This window comes from Paramisgurnus dabryanus, chromosome 8 (genome assembly GCF_030506205.2).
Source record: "Paramisgurnus dabryanus chromosome 8, PD_genome_1.1, whole genome shotgun sequence".
Classification (NCBI taxonomy): domain Eukaryota; kingdom Metazoa; phylum Chordata; class Actinopteri; order Cypriniformes; family Cobitidae; genus Paramisgurnus; species Paramisgurnus dabryanus.
In genome coordinates this window covers 16,904,995-16,927,787 of record NC_133344.1, presented here as the reverse complement: position 1 = coordinate 16,927,787, position 22,793 = coordinate 16,904,995, and the positions used below count along the sequence as shown (strand labels likewise).

The 22,793-nt window shown below is 36.0% G+C and overlaps 5 protein-coding genes and 1 long non-coding RNA gene across 8 annotated transcripts in view; 2 read left to right on the top strand and 4 right to left on the bottom strand.

Moving 5' to 3' along the window:
- The window catches only part of crppa (CDP-L-ribitol pyrophosphorylase A), a 44,462-nt gene extending 36,610 nt beyond the window's left edge, over nucleotides 1-7,852 (bottom strand). The window contains exon 1 of the mRNA XM_065280739.2: nucleotides 7,428-7,852. Coding sequence (XP_065136811.1) covers nucleotides 7,428-7,660 — 233 coding nt within the window. The 5' untranslated portion in view covers nucleotides 7,661-7,852. The remainder of the gene's footprint in view (nucleotides 1-7,427) is intronic.
- On the bottom strand, nucleotides 467-6,297 carry LOC135770377 (uncharacterized). 2 transcript variants are annotated; one of them, XR_010542610.2, is made up of 4 exons: nucleotides 5,731-6,297; nucleotides 4,466-4,562; nucleotides 4,038-4,170; nucleotides 467-1,266 (listed from the first exon to the last, which is right to left on the bottom strand). It is a non-coding gene; the product is annotated as an uncharacterized lncRNA (long non-coding RNA). The 2 variants fall into 2 exon arrangements; XR_010542609.2 differs by lacking the exon at nucleotides 5,731-6,297 and adding an exon at nucleotides 4,774-5,723.
- Nucleotides 7,010-14,087, top strand: LOC141282516 (leucine-rich repeat-containing protein 72). Of its 2 annotated transcripts, XM_073815591.1 has the most exons (9): nucleotides 7,010-7,064; nucleotides 12,167-12,222; nucleotides 12,348-12,417; nucleotides 12,553-12,634; nucleotides 12,784-12,897; nucleotides 13,329-13,418; nucleotides 13,579-13,719; nucleotides 13,829-13,859; nucleotides 13,938-14,087. In XM_073815591.1, exons 3-9 carry the CDS (start codon nucleotides 12,385-12,387, stop codon nucleotides 14,083-14,085), a joined length of 639 nt encoding a protein of 212 aa, XP_073671692.1. In that variant the 5' UTR covers nucleotides 7,010-7,064; nucleotides 12,167-12,222; nucleotides 12,348-12,384; the 3' UTR covers nucleotides 14,086-14,087. The 2 variants fall into 2 exon arrangements, with proteins under 2 accessions (XP_073671692.1, XP_073671691.1); XM_073815590.1 differs by having other exon boundaries at nucleotides 13,829-14,087.
- On the bottom strand, nucleotides 8,269-11,067 carry sostdc1a (sclerostin domain containing 1a). The gene is made up of 2 exons (XM_065280078.2): nucleotides 10,714-11,067; nucleotides 8,269-9,337 (listed from the first exon to the last, which is right to left on the bottom strand). The coding sequence occupies exons 1-2, from the start codon at nucleotides 10,907-10,909 to the stop codon at nucleotides 8,937-8,939; spliced, it is 597 nt and encodes a 198-aa protein (XP_065136150.1). The 5' UTR covers nucleotides 10,910-11,067; the 3' UTR covers nucleotides 8,269-8,936.
- A 3-nt stretch (nucleotides 14,088-14,090) lies between the features above and the next one.
- Nucleotides 14,091-18,818, bottom strand: ankmy2a (ankyrin repeat and MYND domain containing 2a). Its single transcript, XM_073815589.1, has 11 exons — nucleotides 18,626-18,818; nucleotides 18,221-18,285; nucleotides 17,761-17,899; nucleotides 17,484-17,582; nucleotides 17,175-17,335; nucleotides 16,992-17,057; nucleotides 15,842-15,990; nucleotides 15,569-15,704; nucleotides 15,349-15,477; nucleotides 15,082-15,211; nucleotides 14,091-14,818 (listed from the first exon to the last, which is right to left on the bottom strand). Exons 1-11 carry the CDS (start codon nucleotides 18,690-18,692, stop codon nucleotides 14,694-14,696), a joined length of 1,266 nt encoding a protein of 421 aa, XP_073671690.1. The 5' UTR covers nucleotides 18,693-18,818; the 3' UTR covers nucleotides 14,091-14,693.
- Nucleotides 18,819-19,433: 615 nt separating this feature from the next.
- tspan13a (tetraspanin 13a) lies at nucleotides 19,434-22,172 on the top strand. Its single transcript, XM_073815456.1, has 6 exons — nucleotides 19,434-19,586; nucleotides 19,803-19,970; nucleotides 20,245-20,325; nucleotides 20,413-20,526; nucleotides 21,316-21,426; nucleotides 21,675-22,172. The coding sequence occupies exons 1-6, from the start codon at nucleotides 19,524-19,526 to the stop codon at nucleotides 21,747-21,749; spliced, it is 612 nt and encodes a 203-aa protein (XP_073671557.1). The 5' UTR covers nucleotides 19,434-19,523; the 3' UTR covers nucleotides 21,750-22,172.
- Nucleotides 22,173-22,793: the final 621 nt, after the last annotated feature.

Here is a 22,793-nt window from a genome sequence, read left to right as displayed (position 1 = left end):
TAATTAACAAGTCAAACGTTAATATAAACCGAAAAGCCAACTATGAGGATAGTAATGCGGTATATGTTGAACGTCTCGTGACCAAACCGGAAAACAGGGTGGATTGCTTTCAGTTGCCGGGATGTGCTATCATAGCTTGTTATTGTCATTCGTAGTATTATTATTTGTTTTATGTTCTTTTTTATTCTAATATCTTAATGTATGTGGAATAAAAAGCCTTTGTCAAAAGCTATAAAGTATAAAAAAGTTAGTACATTTTCTTTTACTTAGGTTAAAGATTTATTAAACTGGACATTGATTATTCTCGTCTTTGGGAGCTCCTGAAGGTTTCAAGTTTGAAAACAGCACCATATCAGCGTAGACCATACAGAACCAGAAGCCATAACAGGAATGTTTAAGTTGCGCATAAACCCTGTTACTTTTCACGCCATAGACATTATATACGTAGATGCCTTATAGACCCTGTCAACACACCCATGTGGGGCCCATAAGGGATGGATATGGGCTGGTGAGTGGGCCCCATGTGGGCTGCCCAGATGGGGCCCAGTTAGTTTTGTCCGGGGGTTCCATGGTGGCCCCACATGGGTTTGCCCACATGGGTTGAAGATGGGCTCGTGATGGGCCCCTTATTGGGCCCATATGGGTAGACCAGGTAGATCCCATATGGGACCCACATGAGACTACCCACATGGGTTAATGATGGGGCCCAGATAGGACTTATTTAGGGCACTTATGGGTTACAACTGGTATATTTATGGGCTACAATATTTGTTGGTTTGGGTTACCTTATTTTACAGTAAACCCCTAAATACAAAACTTCCAAGCATTAAACTTCAATAAAATGTTAAAGTTATTCAATAAACAGAAAACAGCAGTTCATGATTTACTTCATTATGCAGTTTATTAATAATTTGAACATGACTATTAGGACTTGTACATTTAAAACTTTATAAAACACAACTAAAGAAAGGAAAAAAGTTACATTTACAGGGTTATGTTTATCCAAAATTTAAATTTCTCTCATTAATTAGTTACCCTCATGTCATTCCAAGGTTTTGCCTTGTGTGGAAAGACATGAGGAAAAGTAATTAATTACAGATTTTTCATTTTTTGATGGAGTAACGCTTTAATTCACTCTTGTAAAACTTTATTTGGAAAAACTTGTTTTTATATATGCATATCAGAAAAATCTAAAATAAAGGTTTTCACAAACAAGACAACATTACTGCAGCTCCTCACTCCTATGTTGTCGCTGTCCCAACGGCCCTTTGAAAAAAAAATATAAAATTACCCTTCATGACATTATTTTAAAGGTTAAGTTCATCCAAAAATGAAAGTAATGTAATTTATTACTTTCCCTCATGTTGTTCCACACTCGTAAGACCTTTGTTAATCTTCAGAACACAAATTAAGATATTTTTGATGAAATCTGATGGCTCAGTGAGGCCTGCATAGCCAGCAATGACATTTCCTCTGTCAAGATCCATTAATGTACTAAAAAGATATTTAAAACGGTTAATGTGAGTGTAGTGGTTTAATATTAATATTATAAAGTGATGAGAATATTTTTTGTGTGCAAAAAACTAAAGAAAAAGAACCCCACTTATATAGTGATTGCTAATTTCGAAACAGTGTTTCAGAAAGCAGTGGAGCGGTTATGAATCAGCGTGTCGAATCATGATTCAGATCGTGTGTCAAGCCGCCACACTGCTGAAATCACGTGACTTTGGTGCTTCAAACACCTGATTCAACACACTGATTCATAAAAGCTCCAATACTTCCTTAAACAGTGTTTTGAAATCAGCCATTACTATAAGTTGTTACTTTGTTTTTTAGGTACACCGAAAATATTCTTGTCACTTTAAATTATTAACATTGAACCACTGAACTCACATAAACTGATTTTAATATGTTTTTAGTACATTAATCAATCTTGAGAGAGGAAATGTCATTGTTGTCAATGCAGGCCTCATTGAACCATCGGATTTAATAAAAAATATCTGGATTTTTGTTCTGAGGATGAATGAAGGTCTTACAGGTGTAGAACGACATAAGGGTGAGTAATTAATTAAATTTTTTCATTTTTGGGTGAACTTACCCGTTTTAATCTCAGACAGGTCAGAATATTTAGAATATTTAGAAAACCCATGATTCAATATCTTTTGGCTAGGATCATATGTTCCCACAACCCAGCTAACAAAAAAAGTTCTAAGAATTTTCCCTGAAAGTTCCCATCGTTTCCCAAAAATGTTTTGCCAACATAAAAAGTGTCCAGTTTTCTTGACGCTCTAAGAATGTTTCTGGGTTGTCTGAACGTTAGAGGAATGTTACAAAATGTCATGATTTTAATGTTTAAAACAACTTTTTTATTTTGACTTGTTGTCTTGTTATGTAAATGATAGAGAAACATTGCATTTTATTATTTTAAAGAAACATTATTTCTAAATGTTCGGTAAAAATGTTGCTGTAGAAAACACTATTCACTTATTTGGTTTAGATGTTGATGTTTTTATTTTAAGTCACAATTATTTAAGTCACCATTATTGTGACTCTTGACATTTTTTCTAGCTTTTCCCTGGTTGTGTTTTACTTTGTGTTTATGAAACACATTTGTTACAGTAATATAAAGTTAGTGCAATTCTGTGATGGTTAGAATGTAATGGTAAAGATCATCATGTAAATAATTGTTTTACTGATCAAAAGTTTTTCTTTTAATAATGTCTATGAGATCCAGCACTATCACAACAGTTCGTCATTAAGGAGTTTTAGAAACTTAAAAATTAACAGCTGTATATTTGGACTGCACAAACATTAGGAATCGGAGTATGATTCTCAACCATGGTGATAAAGAAAATTGTAAAAAACAATAATTATTTATCCATGCTGCAGTGCATTCTGGGAGTCCTGGATGAGATTTATAATTTGTTAATACCAAGCATGCATTGCAGCATGAAGCTTTTCATTTAATTGTCACCATGGTTGAGATTCATACTCTAATTGTTGATGTTTGAGCGTCCCAAATATAAAGCAGTTAATTTTTGTCCATAGTTTTAAATATCCTCAATGACAAACTGCTGTAAGATTGCTGGATCTCATATACATTACTGACAGACAAGAAACTTGATGAGTAAATCAACTAATTATACTGTGTGTGATCTTCGTTATGTACCAACCACTACAAAATTGCACTAACTTTACATTACTATAACAAATGTGCTTTATACACACAAAGTTAACACAACCAGGGAAAAACTAGCAAGCAAAAAGGCAAGAGTCCAAATACAACACACACTTATCACCATAATGGTGACTTAAAATGAAACAGAACATCAACATCTAAACCTAATAAGGGAAAAATATTTTTTTACAGCAGTATTTTACTGAACATTCAGAATAATGTTTTATAACAGTTTAAAATAATAAAATGCAACTTTTCTCTAACATTTACATAACAAGCAAGCAAACATTGTTTTAAACATTGTGTGAACATTAAAACATGACATTGTCATAACATTTGAAAATGGTAGAATGTAACATTCCTCTAACGTTCAGACAACCCAGAAACGTTCTTAGAACATCAAAAAAAGGACATTTTGGGAATGTTGGGAACTTTCAAGGAACGTTCTTAGACCTTTTTTCTGTTAGCTGGAAAATTAAAATTCGCAAGACAAAACTAAGCTAACAGAACATGTCCCCTCCCGGTCACTGTATGTAATAGCACACACGGTATAACATTTTTGAAGTTGCATTGGGGGAAGATCACGGGGTAACGGAGTTACACTCCCACTAGATTATTTTAATGCCACTTAGCAATTGTAACTCTGTTACAGAGCACTTTCTTTCATTAAAATCATATTAAGATTTTATTTCACCAGAACATTTTGTGTTACTATTTAAGTACATGTATTGCTGAGTGACACTAAAAAATCTAGTGGGAGTGTAACTCCGTTATCGCGTGATCTTCCCCATTGATGTGCACTATCATTCGTCTTTTCAAACTTTGTATTTCCATTTAAAATGTAAATCTTAAGACTCACCCCATTTGTTCTCCAACATGTGCCCTTGCAGTGCGATTCCCTCCTATTTCCCGGCACCAATTAGCCACTTTGACACAGCCTTTTCTGCCTCTCTTCTTGTTATTTTGTTTGTTAGAGCATTTTTTCAAGTTTCCTGTAAAATCCATAAAGAGCATTAAAGTGAGATTAAATTTCATCTGAGCTTTGCAAGAAAGAAGCAGTCATCTACATTTTTCAAAAATACTATAACAATATCAGATATATTATTCTGTCATACACAAATGGTTAGATAGATAGACACTAGACAGACAGACAGATAGATAGAGTAAGATATTTGTCAGAAGTACAGAATGTTAAATTTTATGAACCTTTAACAATAACCTTTGATTATGTTTTAAAACATACATGCATGCTTTACTAAAAAAAGAACAACAACCTTAAATACTCACTTCTGACATTCTGATATTCATCTTTCCAATTTCTCGTTTCCACAGCAAACAGAAACACTTTGTCTGTATGGTCCCATATGAAGGGCACAGTGTGAAACTGCAACACAAACAGTACAGATTAAACAATACTTTAGACAAACACAGAATAGACAAGCATGTAATTAGTAGTCTCAGTGTTAATGTATACAGCTTATCTGAAATATCTGTAAACGTACAGTGTTTTGCATTCCCTATGCATATTAAAGTTAACTTAGAGAATCTCTTAAGATAGTGACATGAAATACAAACCGATTTTAGACCAAACTCACGTTTTCTTATGTTGAGTATCTCATGTTGTTGTAGCCTTAGACGCAATTACAGTACAGTATACAGCGAGACAAGCATCGATAGATTTTCGTCATTCTGTTGTACAGTCACGTGTACAGTATTTCGGAGGTTGCGCACGTGTAACTATGTCTGACTGCAAACAGGTCGCGCATAATGGCGGATATACGTGTGAAGTTTTGCTTCAAGTATTCACGTCATCCTACACTGTGTTCTGCGTGTTTCTTGATGAAACCGCACCAGATGATTCAGTTTTTGAAGCGATCTGAACAATTCATTTAAACTGATTCGCGAACCAATTCAAAAGTTTTGACAGTTTGTTTTGTAAAGAATCGACTCAAAAGACTCATTCATTTGTAATACGTTGTAAGGAAACGACTCAAACGAGTCATTAATTCGCGGATACCCTAGAAACACGACAGCAATTAAAAATATACATTTAGTAATGAATTAACATCCAGTAATGAAGGAACGCAAGTAAAAGTACAACTTTTCCATTAAAAAAATATACTTAAAGTAAGAGTAAACTTACTTTTTTTTTTTTGTAAATGTACTAGGCTATTACCAAAATCTTAACTCAAGTAACTTTGTATGTTAACGAAGTAAATGTACCACGTAACCAACTGTGGTGCACACCTAACGTTAAACAAATAAAGAAATTACTGCAATTGTGGGATTTATATTGTAAAACTGTGGTAAAATATAAAGCTAGATTCTGAAATTCAGTCAAGTTGGACAGAGTTTGTGTATTAACAATTAACTTATTTAAAAAGAAGATCGTTTTGTAATGGCAGAAAATGGCGCGAACTAGGGAACTGGATATCTAACTGAAATTCTAACTTGACAAGTACATGTTTTGTTAAATATTATGCTTTAAAAACAATGTATTTTGATTAAAATCGAATTTTTTTATATATTGTATGCAATTATTCGGTTCTTACCTTGAATACACTGACAGTGAAAGTCTCCTCCGGAAAATTGCAGCAGAATGGCAGTGAGTGTCATCATGGCGCCCGCGAGATTCAAAGAGGGGTGGGGGATGGGTATTGCTGTATAAAATCTCGCGAGATCCATCCTGCAGTTTTGTAAACTCTCAAATGTATTTTTTAGCCTTTATTTCTCTGTATCTGCAAGCTCTTTATGCTTTTAAATTGCACAAAATTGGGTAAAATTGACTTTTTGATTAGATCAAAGTATTGTGTTAAAGTGGCGAAATAACAAAACATATATTTGTGCATTAAGTTTAATTAATTATATTATATTTATATTAAGTATATGTATATATTAAAATAAATTAAGACCATATTTGTACTATCTACTCATGTAATTAAACTTTGGGATTTACAGTTTGCAATTCTTGTTAAACTGAATCAGTAGCCCATTTCCAGCCCATGTACCCCTTTCCCATTACTAAACCAAGTGGGTCCCACATGGGGAGCCCACCTGGGTTTGCCCATGTGGGACCCACTTGGTTCAGCCCAGATGGGCCCCAGATAATATGCCCATTTGGAGCCCATGCCCACTCTGTACCCAGCTAGCCCATGTGTAACCCATATGGGCCCCACATACACGTGTTTGCAGGGGAATGATGCTGCCTATTGGAGCTGACGTATCAGCGCGGCCACCATCTTGGATGGGTCCCCAATGTGCCCCTCTGCATTTATTTCTACTGAAGGAGGTGTATCTCCCAACTACAATAATCATAAACTGCCAGAATTTTTACTGGATTTTCACACGGTTTGGTTACACAAAGAGTACGAAAAGTAGTGCTTTTCGCCTACTATATAGTATGAAAGTATGCGGTTTGGGACGCAGGGCATATCAATATGGCGGCGACGGTGGATTACGTTACAGCATGTCATGCGGCGTCTACGTATATAAGGTCTATGGTTCACGCTACACAGACAGAGAGACGCTGCTTTCTGATTTGCTAACAGTGCCGACTGTCACAGAAACACGTGTGCGCCTCAGCAATCATTTCTGTCAAGTAGAAAATATTACACAAAAAATTCAGCCGCTTTACATTGAGCACTTTGGTTTCAACGCCTGTTGTTTTAAATGTTCTATAACTAAATAAACTAAACTTTTGTATGTGAAATTTATATGAATATCCAATTAAAAATAAATAAGATAAAAACAAAACTGTATTTGGAAACAAATAGCCCCGCCCCAAATTCTCGCTATTGGAAGAGACCCGCCTTCAAGTTTTCTGATTGGCTAACAGTGCCGACTGTCACAGAAACACGTGTAAGATCGCAGCTGTGATATCTGCCAGGTAGAAAATATTTTTTTTAAATATACTTAACAGCAGATTTAACTTGTTGTTGCTTTAATTCGTGAAAAATAATATAACTATGCTATTCAAAGCAATTTATTAAATATGTCAGGTGCTTTTAACCCCGTCCAAGTTTTGCAGCATCTGCAGATGTTCTTAAGAGAAATGCAAAGGTCTACATGCAGTAGTAGGCGATCTTGGACTACTGCCTGTATACCTGGGGAGAAAAGAAGTCATCTTTCCAAACTAAGCCACGTCTCTGTGACAAGCGCAATGATCTATTACTGGGCTATTTGCTTGTCATTTATCACGTAATTACAGGTATTACAATAAAAATGGGTTTAGTGAGCTGAACTGTCTCACCTCTCAAAGGCTTGAATGGTGTAGCTGATCAGAGGTCTGTTAAGAATCGGGCAGAATTGTTTTGGTGTTGGCAGCCCCATTCGCTCCCCGCAGCCCCCGGCTGGCAGAACCACGGCTACCGGGAAATCCACCGCAGCTCTGCCGGCTCTGTCTCCGCTCTGCTCGGTGTCCCGTGTAAGCGGACAGCCGGGATCAAAAGGCCTGGCGCTGGGAGAAGCGCTCTCTTCCTGCATTTTCCCACGTTTTTAACTTCCTCACACATGCACCGACCTCGCTCATCGGGAAAAAAAACCTGTTAACCGGCGATATGCTTTGACATCCTCGGGTGTTAGCGCGGTTTATTGATCGTTTCGCGCAAAATTGCTGCAGATTTGCCGTTACTAACACAATGGCGTTGCAAACTGACACTGTATTCAGCCAATGACGATGAGTCTACAAGTTTGATAGATTTCATTTCGATTATTGCATTAAGTATAAATGGTCCTAGTTTTAATTTTTTTAGTATTATTTAAATTTATGTGTGAATAGTTTGGTTCCAAAACGAGATAATCCGTTTTAGTTTTCGTGTTTTTATACTTAGCTTTTAGTTATGACTGCTTAAATCAAAACAAACCAACTATGTGTGTGTGTGTGTATATATATATATATATATATATATATATATATATATATATATATATATATATATATATATATATATATAACAATATATTTTTATGTTGCATTTTGTCATATGGTCAAAATGTGTATAAACAATTGGCTATATTGTTATTGCATGTATTATAACTGGTTAGAGGTCACAGACAGTTTATCACTAATCCAGATATCAATAACAATCAATAACTGAGGCATTTTAAAATCTTTACTTTTTAATGTTTTTAGATCATAACAACCAATATGAACATTGTCGCTATAGTGCAATATATTGTCTGAATATGCTTGCTTGCAACTAGAAACAAAGTTCAAAGTCAGAGTCATGGCAAATATATATTACATCAACTTATACATCAAAATATAACATTTGTAACACACACAGTTCCTGCAAAACAAGTACGTACACAAGCATGTAAATATATATACAAATATTCAGTTTCAGGGTTGAGACCTGCACATATCTATATATATCATTGGCACATATACATACAATAGCGATTTGTAATCCACTGTAGATCACACTGGCAGTGATGATAAAACAATTAAAATTACAAAGCTTGCTTTTTGTTCCATTATTATCTCTTTGACATTCTCATGGCACAGGGTCGCATATACTGTAGGCTGCGTGTTGATATGATTTTGTTGGTGATGAGTTTTAGTCTTTTCTCATTTTTCCAATGTCTGCAGTGCACTGGTAGTTTCGTAGTGAAGTCAAAGACTTGCACTTGCTCTCAAAAGCAACTCAAAGAAACCTAAAGAGCCTCTTATTGCCCCCAGTTCCTCCTGTGAGCTGACATCACAAGCTCATATACATTTGTTTAAAATCTAGTTTCTGTCAATTTAACTCAAGCCAGTCTAGCTTCCTATTCTAGTTCCTCTTTTGGCTTTAGGGTTTCTCATCTGGCTGTTTATCGGAGTATATCCCTCAGACTTGTTTCCTGATTCGTTGTGCTGCCGTGAGTATCTTTTGCATTTGCAAGAGGTCACCACTGTGATCTTGTAGGTTCTGGTGGTCCCATCCTGGCACTGGAGCTGAATCCGCTGAGTCCTGGTCTTGTCGTTCACGCAGCGCCAGTCCTGACTGTTTCTGCGATTCCAGACCTTTCTGCCGTATCCACCGATCCAGTTGGGCAGCATCTGAGCAGGAAGACACTGTCCTGTGCACACCAGCTCCTTAACCGGGTTTATGCTGGTGCACTGGCCATCTGAAATGTACTTTGTTGATCGCAGCTCTCTGCAGCCAACTGGGACTCGTTCTGTAAAACAAATGTAAAAAATAACTAAACAATCTATGTTTGTTTTCATGTTTAACAAAAAACATGTGAAACTTTCTGTTTCTTTTAAACGAAACCCTTATGTGTTAAAAAGAGCACATTTTAGGTTGAGTGCTCATGCATTGGCTTTACTGGTGGGGGTTCCTAAAACAAAAAAGCTTGGGAAACACTTGTGTAGGAGGCACTTTGTTTGCTTTATTTCAGGACCCCACCTACACCTGCCCTTTTTTGAGAGGAAATGGTTTAGTGTACAGATGAATGACGACTCAGAGGCTTTTATTGTTGGATTTAGCTGATGCTGCTGGCTATACCGTCAGTATTGTTTTGCCTCCAAGCTACGTCTCTTGTCAGCGTAACTCAAGCCAAGACCCATTCAGCGGTGTGCAGCAACACACCTCAGTTACAATGTGCCCCCCTTTCCATGACAGGACGTGATGAATGGGGAGTGGAGGGCCATTTTCTTCCTTCCCACTTCAAGTTACAGCAGTTCAAAACAAACAGGGCTCCTACTACAGGCTTCCGGAATAACTTAGCTCCCCCTGCATTCTCCAAATCTGACAGGATTCCCTCAGCAGGCATTGTGCTCCTCATCCTTTTATCTTTTCTGCTCGGTGCGGTTGTGAGTCAACATTGCATCTAATCCATATCATTTCTATTTTGAGTATTATGCCATCTCTTTAACTTAAAAATGCATGGTTAACTTTTTGTTCCTGTGTGTGCGCGGATTAAGGCATCTTGTGTTCCTGCAGCTAACTTGTAGTCTAAAAATGTTGGGTTGTTTTAATTTATGGTTGGGTAATAAATGGAGACAACCGGTGGATTTAATTTAAACTATGCTGGGTTGTTTCAACCCAAAATGCTGGGTCGTTTCAAAACATGGTTCAGTCAAACATGGACATTTTCAAGGGAAATTTAACCCCACGGTTGGGGTTCACCATATGACATTGTTAGCAACGCAAAGCTCACGGGTTCGATCCTAGGGAATACATGCACATAATGATAATATATAGTTCAAATGCATTGTAAGTGGCTTTGGATTAAATTTTCTGCCAAATGCATTATTAATGTGCTAAAAAATGTAATCATTTTGTAATCATTTCTGTGTTTAGGAGTCATCTAATAAAAAAAATAGAAAACTAAACGTGAAAACAAGAAGTTTTCAATATTTGGAGAATTACTGGTGTGTCAAGCAATGAAAAGATTTAGTTTTCATTGAGGCTCAACTTTAAAGCATTGGAATGCAAACTGCTCATTGTTTCTCTAAATCAGATCACAACTGTTTAAAAGGTGAAAATCATTTATAAATGCATCCTTAGCTGCAAAATAATTAAATGAAACGCAATGAATGATGAACTCACCGCCTCTCTCGTGCGCTGTGAGACCTCTGCCGCCGGTGCGCGCGCGATTCAGAGACGCGTTCTGAGCATCCTCAGGCGGACTGACCACATGAGAGTAAAACATCTCCGTAGCATCATTCTTTAAAGTCAGACCACTTCTTATTAAAAAGCAAAATAAAAACATTAAATTACACGACTCAGGTGCGCTAATGTACATGGTGACGTAAAATGGGCTAAACCACAGCCGGGTGCAAGCAGAAGTGAAGAGTCTTGAATGAATACTTCGGTCACTATCACGTCTTGGGTTATATATAGTACATGCTCCCGCCTCCAGTTTTGGCAACGACTCAGGTGAGCGGAATTTTTAAACAAGCCCAGTTTCTCTGCTAAACCTTACCCATCTGGTCCTGCATCTAGGGAGACATGAATGGTTTACTACTGGATTCCCTGAGAGCTCCATGGTTCACTAAGAGATATTTGTTTAGTTAAATACTCACTTTATATAAGTAAACTTGTTACAGACAATTAATGTAGGCTAATAATTACAGTAAAAATACAGTAAATCATTTTTGATGATGAAATGAAAAGTAATAATTAAAAAGTAATACATTGTTAAATATTTACAAAAAAGGTTGGAACGTTAAATGTGTCTGGCAAACTTATTAGATTTATTGTATAAAAGCAAATAATCTTTGGGTAAATTGTTATTATTTTAACTGATTGACTGATTTGTTGATTGATTGATGATAGGGCTGATTAAAAGCAGTGCTCTCTATATAATAGGACATTCAAACAGATTAACTGCAGATTAATCGCGGTTATCCGTCACAATGAATGACACTCGAATCTCAAAGATTTATAAAGCAAGCAGACAACAAATCAATGACAACAAAATTTCCTGCAAATGATTTTTCCTGTTACATTTATAAGAAAAACTCTGCCCCCTGATGGACAAGTAGAGCCAATACTTCAAAACGTTGCAAATAATCAAGAAAGTCAGTTTAATTCTGGATTATTGTTAGGTTAAAGTTTCAGATTAGATGGTTAGATTAAATTAGACGGTGTGCGTCTCACCTGTCCATCACGCGCTCAGATGATCTGCTTCACTGTGATTGGCCATCAATCAAACAAGTGTAAAGTGCGTCTCTTAGCAACCGGTGAGCGTCATCAGACATGGAGTTGCGCGGAGAGGTTGTTTGCTTTCTGTAGACGTTTTTTTTTTGTTATTTGTAATAATTTTTACACTTGTTTTATTATAGCCTAATCATATATTTGTATTAAATTGTTTGTAATTAAATTGTTTATAAAATTGTTACTTGTGCAGTATTGTAGTGTTAATGTCAGTTGTTACTGTCTTGTTGACTACGTTGTGATTGGCAATAAAGTAAAATGTAGCTTCTGTCTAGTTATGTAGACTTAATTTAGGCTTCCACCTTTGCTCAATGAACAGCACACTTTGTTGTTTTTCCCACAGCAAACTTTTAAGATTAAGCTTGACATCGATGTGAGACAACTTAATCTCACCAGAAGGTGATGTACTATGGCAGAAAAAAATATATATATAATTATGTGCTTTGTTAATAAGATGTTTGCAAACAATATAATGTTATGCATATACATAATACACACAATTTTCCTTTCTTTTCTCATTATAGAGGGCTCAGTTTTGTACCTGATTTATCAAAGTTTTCAATGCTGAGATGTGTGTGGCTCAACAATAACAAGGTTAGTTTGCTTGGTCAATACATAAAATAATCTAATTCATGGCAAAACTAAAATAAATCATATTAAAGCATTGAAACATTATAATCATTAGGTAACTGATGTGATCAAATAAATACCATCTACATAACTTTTTAGATCAGAGACATCTGCAGAACTTCATTTAACTGTTGCCTGACTGAACTCTATCTGCAAAACAATGATCTCATCTCTATATCAGGTAACCCTGCCATAGCTTTTGTTGATATTCACAAACCCAATCTCCAAACATGCCCATGTATTTTTTCTATGTAATAGTTATGTTTTATATTTATTTTAAGTGTATTGTTCTTACATGTCTTTTTGTATGCAATAAACATGCACATGAAGGAGCGCTTAGACACCTGAGCTGTCTGTGTGTGTTGCTCCTGCACAATAATCAGATGAAGTTTTTGGACGAGACTGTAGAAGAGCTAAAGAACATGCAGGACCTTCATACTCTCTGTGAGCTGCAATATTTCATATGACCGTGCCATTCAGAAATCTACAGTACACAAATCCAGATTAAAAGTATCTTGAATATTTCTAAATAAAGGGAAAACAAATACCTGTATGTGACCCTGTTATCTACATAAATCACTCGACATAATGTAAAGAACAATCTGTGAATACATAATCTTGATAGCTTTAATATTAACTAAGATTGAAATTAAACTTTGATGCTCAAAATCTCATGATTAGATTATAAGACTTTAGGCTGGATTTGACAGAGAGGGTCACATATACTATTTTGCTATTATTCATTTATAAAACACAGACTGATGTTTTATTAAATCTTTCTTTATATTAAAAAAGATCATTAAAGGTTTTTAAAATGCATAACAAATATGATGCATCATTACAGATATACTAAAATAATTCATCTTCTGTTTCAGCTTTATATCTGAACCCCTTCACACAATATCCTGAATATCGCCAATATGTGCTCTATCATTTACCATCTCTGCAGTTGTTAGACAGAAAAGGTTGGCATCCATAAAAGTCGTATTTTGTTCTTTTAAGTAAAAGCAAATTGACATTACATGGCTTTTAAACTAATAATAAACCAACCTAATTTTTAGATTTTATTGTTGCTATACACTACACAAACCCAATGTCATTAAAACTTATTATATGTTTTGGCAGAGGTGAAGCTGGAGGAGAGAAAGGAGGCATTTAAGATGTTAAGCACAGAAAGACAGAGGGTGTTGGATTCAATTGCCTTTGGCAGGCGAGCACTACCGCCCCCTGCAGGAAGAAAAAACTATAAAGTCAAGAAACCAGCAAGTAATACAAAGTAGCTCTATTAGTAACTAGTTACTAATAATTCAATTCCAGCATTTGTAGAATCACAGAATGTGAAGTTTAACAGATTATTATAATTTTATTATTGCAGGTCAACATGGTGCAAGGAACAGGTGTACAACGTCAGTGCTACATGGATGTTTCGATTTTGAGTCAAATGTTATAAAAAAATATAACAGGCATCTGTGTTTTTTCTTTAGTTGCTTTTCTGATAGCACAGAAAAGCCATCAGTGATCACACTGACTCAAAAGTCCATCGTACAGGTCAGGATTATGGACTGGAGTGGAACCAGAATGGCACAGTGGAACCAAGTAAAGCCTCGATCGAACCGGCAGCTGACATACTAACTGTCAACCTAAGACGAGATCCAGAACCCCGCTGTCGGTTTCACCATCACTCTTGCGTGCACAACGGACACCTTTGTCTAACCGCTAATTTGACAAGGCCAGCGAGTTGAAAAACAGCAGACGCCTCTCACGCCGTCATTTGGATGTCAATAAACATTCTCAAGACTACCGAGTGTGTTTAAGTTAGGCATTTTTGTAACAGCTGTAAGAAATCTGGTATATGTTTATCAAAAAAAAAGGGTAACAACAGTTAACTTAATTTATAACAGACTGAAAATTAAGGCATAGGCTTCGATGTCTTGTAGCAATATATTACAATATCTTTCCTGAAGCACTCGATACTAAATCACTATAATTTTCACAAACATAAATACAAATATTTTCAACTTAAATGTTAAATTGTCTCTCATGATCCCTTCATCTTGTGCATTTGTGTGCATCCCATGTTCTGTGCTTCAGGATAACATCTTCCATAAAGAAGGTTCTCGGTACCTTTGGACTACACACATCGTGGATGTGCTCTCCTTTGGCTTAGATGGATCTCTGATGATGACGATGAAGACAGTCGCTGGTTTGAATCCATGTCTACAGGTCAAAATCTTCATCGCTCAGGCTACATTAAGAGAGACTGTATCCGAGTTCACTTCCTCGGTCTGGTTATCCGAAGGGGTGTTGGTCTCATTCTGACTGACGGAGAGATCTTCCATAGTCTCCTCCAAAGGCTTCCCCTCGGCTTTAGAAGAGAAAAATTACGTTATACCTCCATTGCTTCACCTTGCACACATTTCTGCTAGCAGTCGTGTTATATGTGAAAAAATATAATAATATAAAACCCTTCATGATAGACCCAAATCAATATGGTGCCATTAATTTTGAACATTATGCTCTACTCTGCTTGGTGCTCCATGGCATTACATTGGTGTGTCCAAACAATCCTAGTTAATACTTATGTACATGTCATAATTAAACAAATGAAGGTAAATTTGATTTGTACACCTTTGGGTGATTTCTGTAGTCGAGAGGCTGAGTCAGCTTCATGTTTCTCTCTCTGTTCCTGTAACATCTTACAGATCTTTTTATGCGCGAACCAGTGCAGCTTCTGGCAAGCTTGGTTACAGTAGATGACCTAAAAATAAACAAAGATGCTTTTAAAAATGGCTACAAAATGCAATTCAAGAACCTGGCCCCCCTCCAGAAAAAAACAGCATATATTTCATTTACTTAAGAATACATTTAACAAATACTGCAGCATATTATATATACCATTTTGCAAATGGAGCATCGCTTTTCCGCTCCCTTCTCCCCACAGGAGGTGCAGAAGTCTGCATCCATAAAGCCCACCTGCCCCGTAATGGCCTGGGTGAGCACTGACAGAGCTGTAGGGTCATTCCCCTGTTGGACGAGCATTGGTGAGACTTCCACATGACATACCACAGATGATGATGATGATAAGCAATCTGGGGTCACAGTAAAGTTTACTCACAATCTCCACAGGAGCTATACTCCGCACAAGCTGTTGCAATAGTGTGGCATCACAGTACGGAAATTTTCTGATGCATTCCCGAATGAACTTCTCCTGGAATACCGGGAATCCGTCACCGTCTCTGCCTTTCAGAAGACTGAGAAACGAACCACAAAGAAATCGAAGTATAACACACGTTCAGTTCCTTTGTAACACAGTCAATTCAACTTGAGTTATTCAATACAGGTCAACAATCTGAACAATACATTTAAGGGTTTGGTTGCATCTCTCTACCTCTTAATGAGACTATCAAGTTTGTCTTGACGATCTTTGAGAAAAGAGCCGCATTTCTGGAGCACACAACTGAGGTAGTGCATCTTCATGGCCAACACCTCGTTCATTTCCTGCTGCTTGACACACTTCTCACAGATCAGCTCCAAAACCTAAAAGTACATAAGTACAGGTGCTGGTCATATAATTAGAATATCAACAAAAAGTTGATTATTTCACTAATTCCATTCAAAAAGTAAAACTTGTTTATTATGTTCATTCATTACACACATATATTTCTAATTATTTCTTCTTTTAATTTTGATGATTATAACTGACAACTAAGGGAAATTCAGTATCTCAGTAAATTGGATTTTTGTGGAAAGGTTCAATTTTGCAGACACCTGGTGCCACTCTAATCAGATAATTAACTCAAAACACCTGCAAAGGCATTTAAATGGTCTCTCAATCTAGTTCTGTAGGCTACACAATCATGGGGAAGACTGCTGACTTGACAGTTGTCCAAGGGATGACCATTGACACCTTGCACAAGAAGGGCAAGACACAAAAGGTCATTGCAAAAGAGGCTGGCTGTTCACAGAGCTCTGTGTCCAAGCACATTAATAAAGAGGCGAAGGGAAGGAAAAGATGTGGTAGCAAAAAGTGTACAAGCAATAGGGATAACCGCAATCTAGAAAGGATTGTCAAACGAAACCTATTAAAAAATGTGGGGGAGATTCAGAAAGAGTGGACTGCAGCTGGAGTCAGTGCTTCTTATAATCATCAAAATAAAAAAATAAGCATTTGAAATGTATCAGTCTGTGTGTAAAGAATGAATATAATATACAATTTTCACTTTTTGAATGAAATTAGTGAAATAAATAAAGACAATATTCTAATTATATGACCAGCACTTGTATAGGGTTGAGATTAAATTCAAATAAGCAAAAAATCAAGATGTGCTAAAATCCAAATAGCTGTTTTTCAGTGGTTATATGCCATTTTCTTTGTTGTTTAAAGAAACGTGGCTTCCTGTAGGTCAACTGGTCGGGCGCACATCAAGCTCATGGATTCAATACTCGTAATGTAAAATAAAATGCAGATGCATACGTCTTCAAAATGTATAAATGTGAAGGTAGTCCCTCCACCTCAATCTATTCAAATGCTGACTGACCTTGCGACACTTCTCCAGCGCCTCCACATCCATCAGCAGAGGGTTTTCCTGCACCAGTATTACTATCTGCAGCCAAAGAAATATTGAGTTGTACCACTTTAGTTACATTTTTCGTTTGGTTGACATTGTTTTTTTCAGTAATGGCACAGACAGGGTAAGAACGACCAAAAAGCCTTAAAATACCTTTACAGGGTTGAGGTTGGTACTCATGATAATTTTGTGCAGCGGTCCAGAGAGTTTCGGGGGGAGTTTTGGTTCTTTCTCCAGCCCCTGGGCTTTTGTGTAGTAGTCCAACCTCGCCCGTGAAAAGAAGTTATTAATGACAGTCACGCAGTCATGCTGCCCTGAAACAATATCAGCCATTCATCTTATTTGCTGTACATTTATACACATTTAAGAAGTGTTAACTTTCCTCTCTAAATCCAGCAGTACTAACTTTAGTACATGTTAACATGCTCATAATCAGTGATGTTCTTCTCTGCATCTACATACCAACAAATGCCGCCATTTGTGCAGCTGTTCTGCCAACCGAGTTAATCGCATCCGTCTCTGCTCCAGCATCCAACATCATCCAGGTAATGTCTGTCTTCCCTATACAACAAAACAACATTTTAAGTGGATCTGGCTCATAGCATTGTTTTATTATAGACGTGAAACCGTCAATAACAAAACCTACAAACAGAGCACAGTGAAAAGCCATTACCCACTGTTATCTCAAAATCTGTACCAGGTCATGTTAACGTATATTTTTAGATGGATTGATTCTAACCTGACAGCCCCGCAAACATGAGTGCCGTGTAGCCGTGTTCATGTTCGTTGCAGTTGACGTCTGCCCCATGTTGAAGCAGCAGTTTGCACATATCTGCCTTCCCTTTATATGCAGCGTGCATGAGAGGCGTCATGCCATACTGGAAAACAAATGGTAAAAATCACAACACTTTTGATCATATTTTCACATACAGTATGCAGATATTGGTTGGACAGAGAACTGATAAGACTCCAAAATCCCAGACAGCTGCTTTGGAGGTGTACAAGTGTCTCAAACATCTGATTTTGACAGGACACTAGTGCACCATATATAGGCAGGGTCTAATACAGAGGTAAATGCAATGTTACCCCAAAATTGGATGTTTAAAGTACCACCACTAACAAGAAAGTGTCCAAGAGACTGCCTTATAACCGGTTTTATTCCCAAAAAGCAAATGACAAGTACTTAGTCGTATTCTTACCTCATCCAGACAGTTAACCCTTACATCTTTAGATCCCAGTAACCTGGAAGCTTCCTGCACGTTACCTACAAACATCCAACCATATAGCATCAGACAGTACCAGCATTTTTAAACTGGCCAGTTAGTATTTTGACTAATCACTTATATTTACATTTTGCAAACATAACGTATGTTTATATATAACTAAGTTAGGTAATACAGATGAGAATTAACCCATCACCAAAAGCTGATTAGAACACGCATTATCTGTCACAAACAGTTGTATATACAGTATGCATACACTTATAAACATAAGGCAGTAACTTTAAAATATATACTCTAAATGTGATTATGATCATGCACGAAATGATCGCTTGATAATCTGTTAATCATGTAGTTAGCCACTTAGCATCGTGCTATTATTACCTGCAGCAATAATCACAAGCAGCTCTTTTTCTGTGTCAGTTAAATCTCCTTTCTTTGGTACAGACATTACGAAGCTTTTCGTCTTAACAAATAATAAATAATACGAATCTGATTAATATTTCAGCTCTGTTGTGCAGAGTTAGCAACCGATTGATCACTGAATGACTGACAGGTAAACGGACTGTTCAGGGTAAGTGGACTGAACCAACTGCTCTAAAACGCAAGGTGGTCCATTGTTACATTGGTGTCCGTAACTGTAATAAACTTCAGTCATTTAGTTAAAATATTTTACCTATATATAATAAATAAAAATTGTAATTACGAATTGTTTTGAAAACTTCCTCTTTTCTATTAAAAGAAAGTTTAACAAATTTAAAATGCGTTAGTGTACCCCTTACCCCTAGTTTTACTCTTCTGAACTGAAGTTTTTCAAAATAAGAGTCACTTTAGCGTAAATGCGTCGCATTCATTTAATTTAAAAGTACAATTGCATTGTTTTTAGGCTTGGGAAAAATCGTACCGTAACTAAACAGTGGTCCAAATACTTACAAATGACCCTATAAAATTATTACAATTAATTACCAAATGTATTATATTTCTAGTTTATTTAAAAGTACTACAGTCTAAAATGCTATAAAATAATAATGCTGGACATAACAAATACAAAGCTTTAATACTTTATATTAAAAAGTTTAATGGGGCCTAACTGTACACAAGGCAAGTCCCTATTGTCAAAACTTTGCTTATTTGCATAAAGGTGAAGAATGGACCAATAGGGTTAAAGTTGCCTACCTGAGCAAATCTTAGACAGCCTCCACATACAGTTTTCTCCTTGTCTTGAAGCAGGCTTAGACAGATATAGGCAGACTATGATTTGATTGTACACTAAGAATTCAACATGGCATGTGGTGGGTTTGCTTGTTCCAGAACTGCCCTCTGTGTCTTGAACATAATTTATGTGGTGAGTCTATAAATATTTATTTTATGTAGATAATAGTTTGCATATTTTGTTTGTATTTACAGTAATACTCAAATGTGTTTGTCATTAAGGTACTTACCAATTTTATTAATTTAATTTGTAGTGAAATGATTTTATATATGAGTTTTATTCCTAAATTTGTCAAGCCTTTTGTAAGGATGTACATCAAACACTTTCTATCTGTTTTCTTGCTTGTAGTTGGTAAGTCTTTTCATGATTGCCGTGGCAGCATGGGGCAAATGGTTCGGTTTGGTCACTAGCTTTAAAGTGATGGTCGCTGTCATTGCAGTTGGATTCTTTCTCTTTATTGTGGCCATTGTGGGTTTGTGTGGAGCTCTGAAGCATCATCAAGTTCTCCTGTTCTTTGTATCCTTCAAAACCAGAGAAATCATAAATTCAAGTTTTTGTTTTTATATTATATCGTATATAGTTAAACACATAGACAATTATGTTTTGTGTGTGTGAACATCTCACTGCCCATGCAAGTTGCAACATTTTCAGAATGTTAAATACTATAAACATTTTCTTAGTGGAGAGAGAATAAAATGCCCTAAAACTATGTATTTTATTCATTTATCAAATCTTTAAATTTATAATCAGCAGCTTTGGAGAGAAATTAAGGTCCTTAACAGCTCTTTAGTACATGATTATACTTCTCTTGGTATTCATTGTGCAGTTTTCAGTATCATGGGCCTGCTTGACAATCAGTAAAGAACAACAGGTACTGTAATTCCAATCTTACTTTGTTCAACCAGTTTCCTCATTCCTCAAGAAAAGTGGTTTCAAATTCAAATGCTTTGTCCTGCAGAATCTTCTATTGGAGATAGGATGGAATAAATCTGAATCCATGCAGAGGGATTTGGAATATTCATTGGATTGCTGTGGCTTCTATCAAGTTAACGTAAATGGGACGTGTGAAGCAGTAAGAACCATTTTTCTGACATTGTTTGGTCATAAACTACTGTATAGGCCCTAATTCAACTGAATTACACTAAAACGGTAGTGGAAAGACTGTTCACACCTCTTAAACAAATAGCGTGACCGGAGATGAAGTTATACAGTGAGCTATTGTAAACATAGGGTTGACTACTTTTTGGTTTACCCATACTAAACTTACATTTCAAATCTTTGGTTGTAAGGCTGTAATCAATTAAATTTTCCATACGGCAAAAATAAATTTCTCTGGCCAATAATATTTTTTAAATATATGCTAAATACGTTTTGTAAAAAGGGTTAATTCGAAAATATTTTTAGTTTTAACCTTCAAATATTAACAGATTTCAAAATGTATTTCAGGGACAACAAATACATTTCTAATTTTACAACCCATACAGCAAAAATATATTTTTCCTGGCCAAAATGTTTCAAAAAAGTATTAAGTATATGTATAAAATGTACAAAATGTAAAAATACATTTATAAAATGTATAAGGTATATGTAGGCTAAGTATATTTTTGCATCTGAAAATATATTTAATTTGAACTTTTTCAAACCTGTTAAGTGATATACAAAGTTTTTCTTTCAATGCGACGTAAATATAATTGTTTTAAAATATATGTATTTTTTTTTTTAAAAATGTAAAATAAAAAATGGCCAAAAAAATGGTGAAAACTAAATTTTAGTAAACATATTTCAATATATATTTCAGCACATATATTTTTGATGTACAATGTATATTGTTCTCAATTCTATGTTTATTATCTGACCTCAGGCCTGTTTCAAAGAGCTAACATGTGAGCCATGTTCAGTGATAATCCAAGCCTATGCGGATGATGCTTTGCGTTTTGTTGGAGGAATCAGCCTGTTTTTCAGTTTTACCGAGGTGGGCATTGCTTTTCTATTGTGCTTAGATGTCCTTTGTTTCTTAAAAAGTGTTTTTGTCAATTCCATTTTTTACACAATGAGTCAGAATGAGTATATTTTACTTATTTAGTGACATATAAACAAATGTAACAAAGTTGCCCAAAGCTAACAATGATGCCCATAATATAACGGCTGACAGAATTACCTTGATATTAATACATTTTGTCCCATATTCTGCATTAAAAAATATATTGTTTTCCTTTTCAGATTTTGGGAGTCTGGCTAGCATATAGATTCAGGAATCAGAGAGATGTTCGACAAAATCCGGGTGCATTTGTTTAAAAATGTGTTTGACATCAAATACTTTCCCTTTTGCATTCATATTATCAAAGACAAAGTGTATGTGTCAACTGCCTCTGCTTTTTAAATGATATTTTGTATGAGTAAAGAAATAGGTTTGGTCACTGCAACTTTGCAAACAACTGTACACCCAACCGCTTCATTATCTATTGTAGCAGGATATGAGCAGGAAGTGTTATGTCACTTATTTGTCTTCCACGTCACCCAAAGGCGCAGCAACACAACCAGGCTGCTCAACTGGTTTATCATTCATTTCCTGATGCTGCCTTCTGCTGGCAATGTGACAACAAAACAACTGTGTTCACTTGCACTCTTAGCTTTTGTTTCTTGTGCAGCCCCTTCTGGCTTAAAGTTTAAACTGCAGTTATTATCTTTGCAAAAATGAAATAAAAAATCACATTAAAATATTTTTACATAAATGTATCTAAATGTATACAAAATAGTACAAAAAATGTATTAATACCTATTATTAACAATAAAGATGAAAATGAAAAGATTTTTCTTGAGGGTATGCAAAAATAAAACATTTTTGAATAATCAAATTCTTTGCTTTTAGCAGATGGGTCTGTAAACAACATCTAGCAGAACAAACCAATGTATACTGCACAAAGCTAAAATGTCTCGAGTCCCCCAAATCCATTGCCCATTCTTTTAGGGCACACTCATATTATACCTAACCAAACCATGTGCGATTGTCCTCCAGTCCCCTAGAAGCACGCACTCACACTATACTTTGAGCCTGGGTACGCGTTCATCATAAGGATGCGATTGTTTTGGAGAAAACAGGAAGTAAAGCGCTCTCTTAACACTGGAGCCCATCGTAACGTTAAGTCTGTGTTTTTTTATTCTGAGTCGTTTGGTGCATGATGACACACAGCCCTCTCACATGCCTATCAAATTGCTTAGTTGATCTGTCGAATGTGTAGCTAAGACATTCAACAAAACCTGGTGCACGCATCAGAAAGTTTTAACGAAGGCAGATGAAGGTGATGTGGTCGCGCAATTGACGTCTCTCCTTTTGAACAG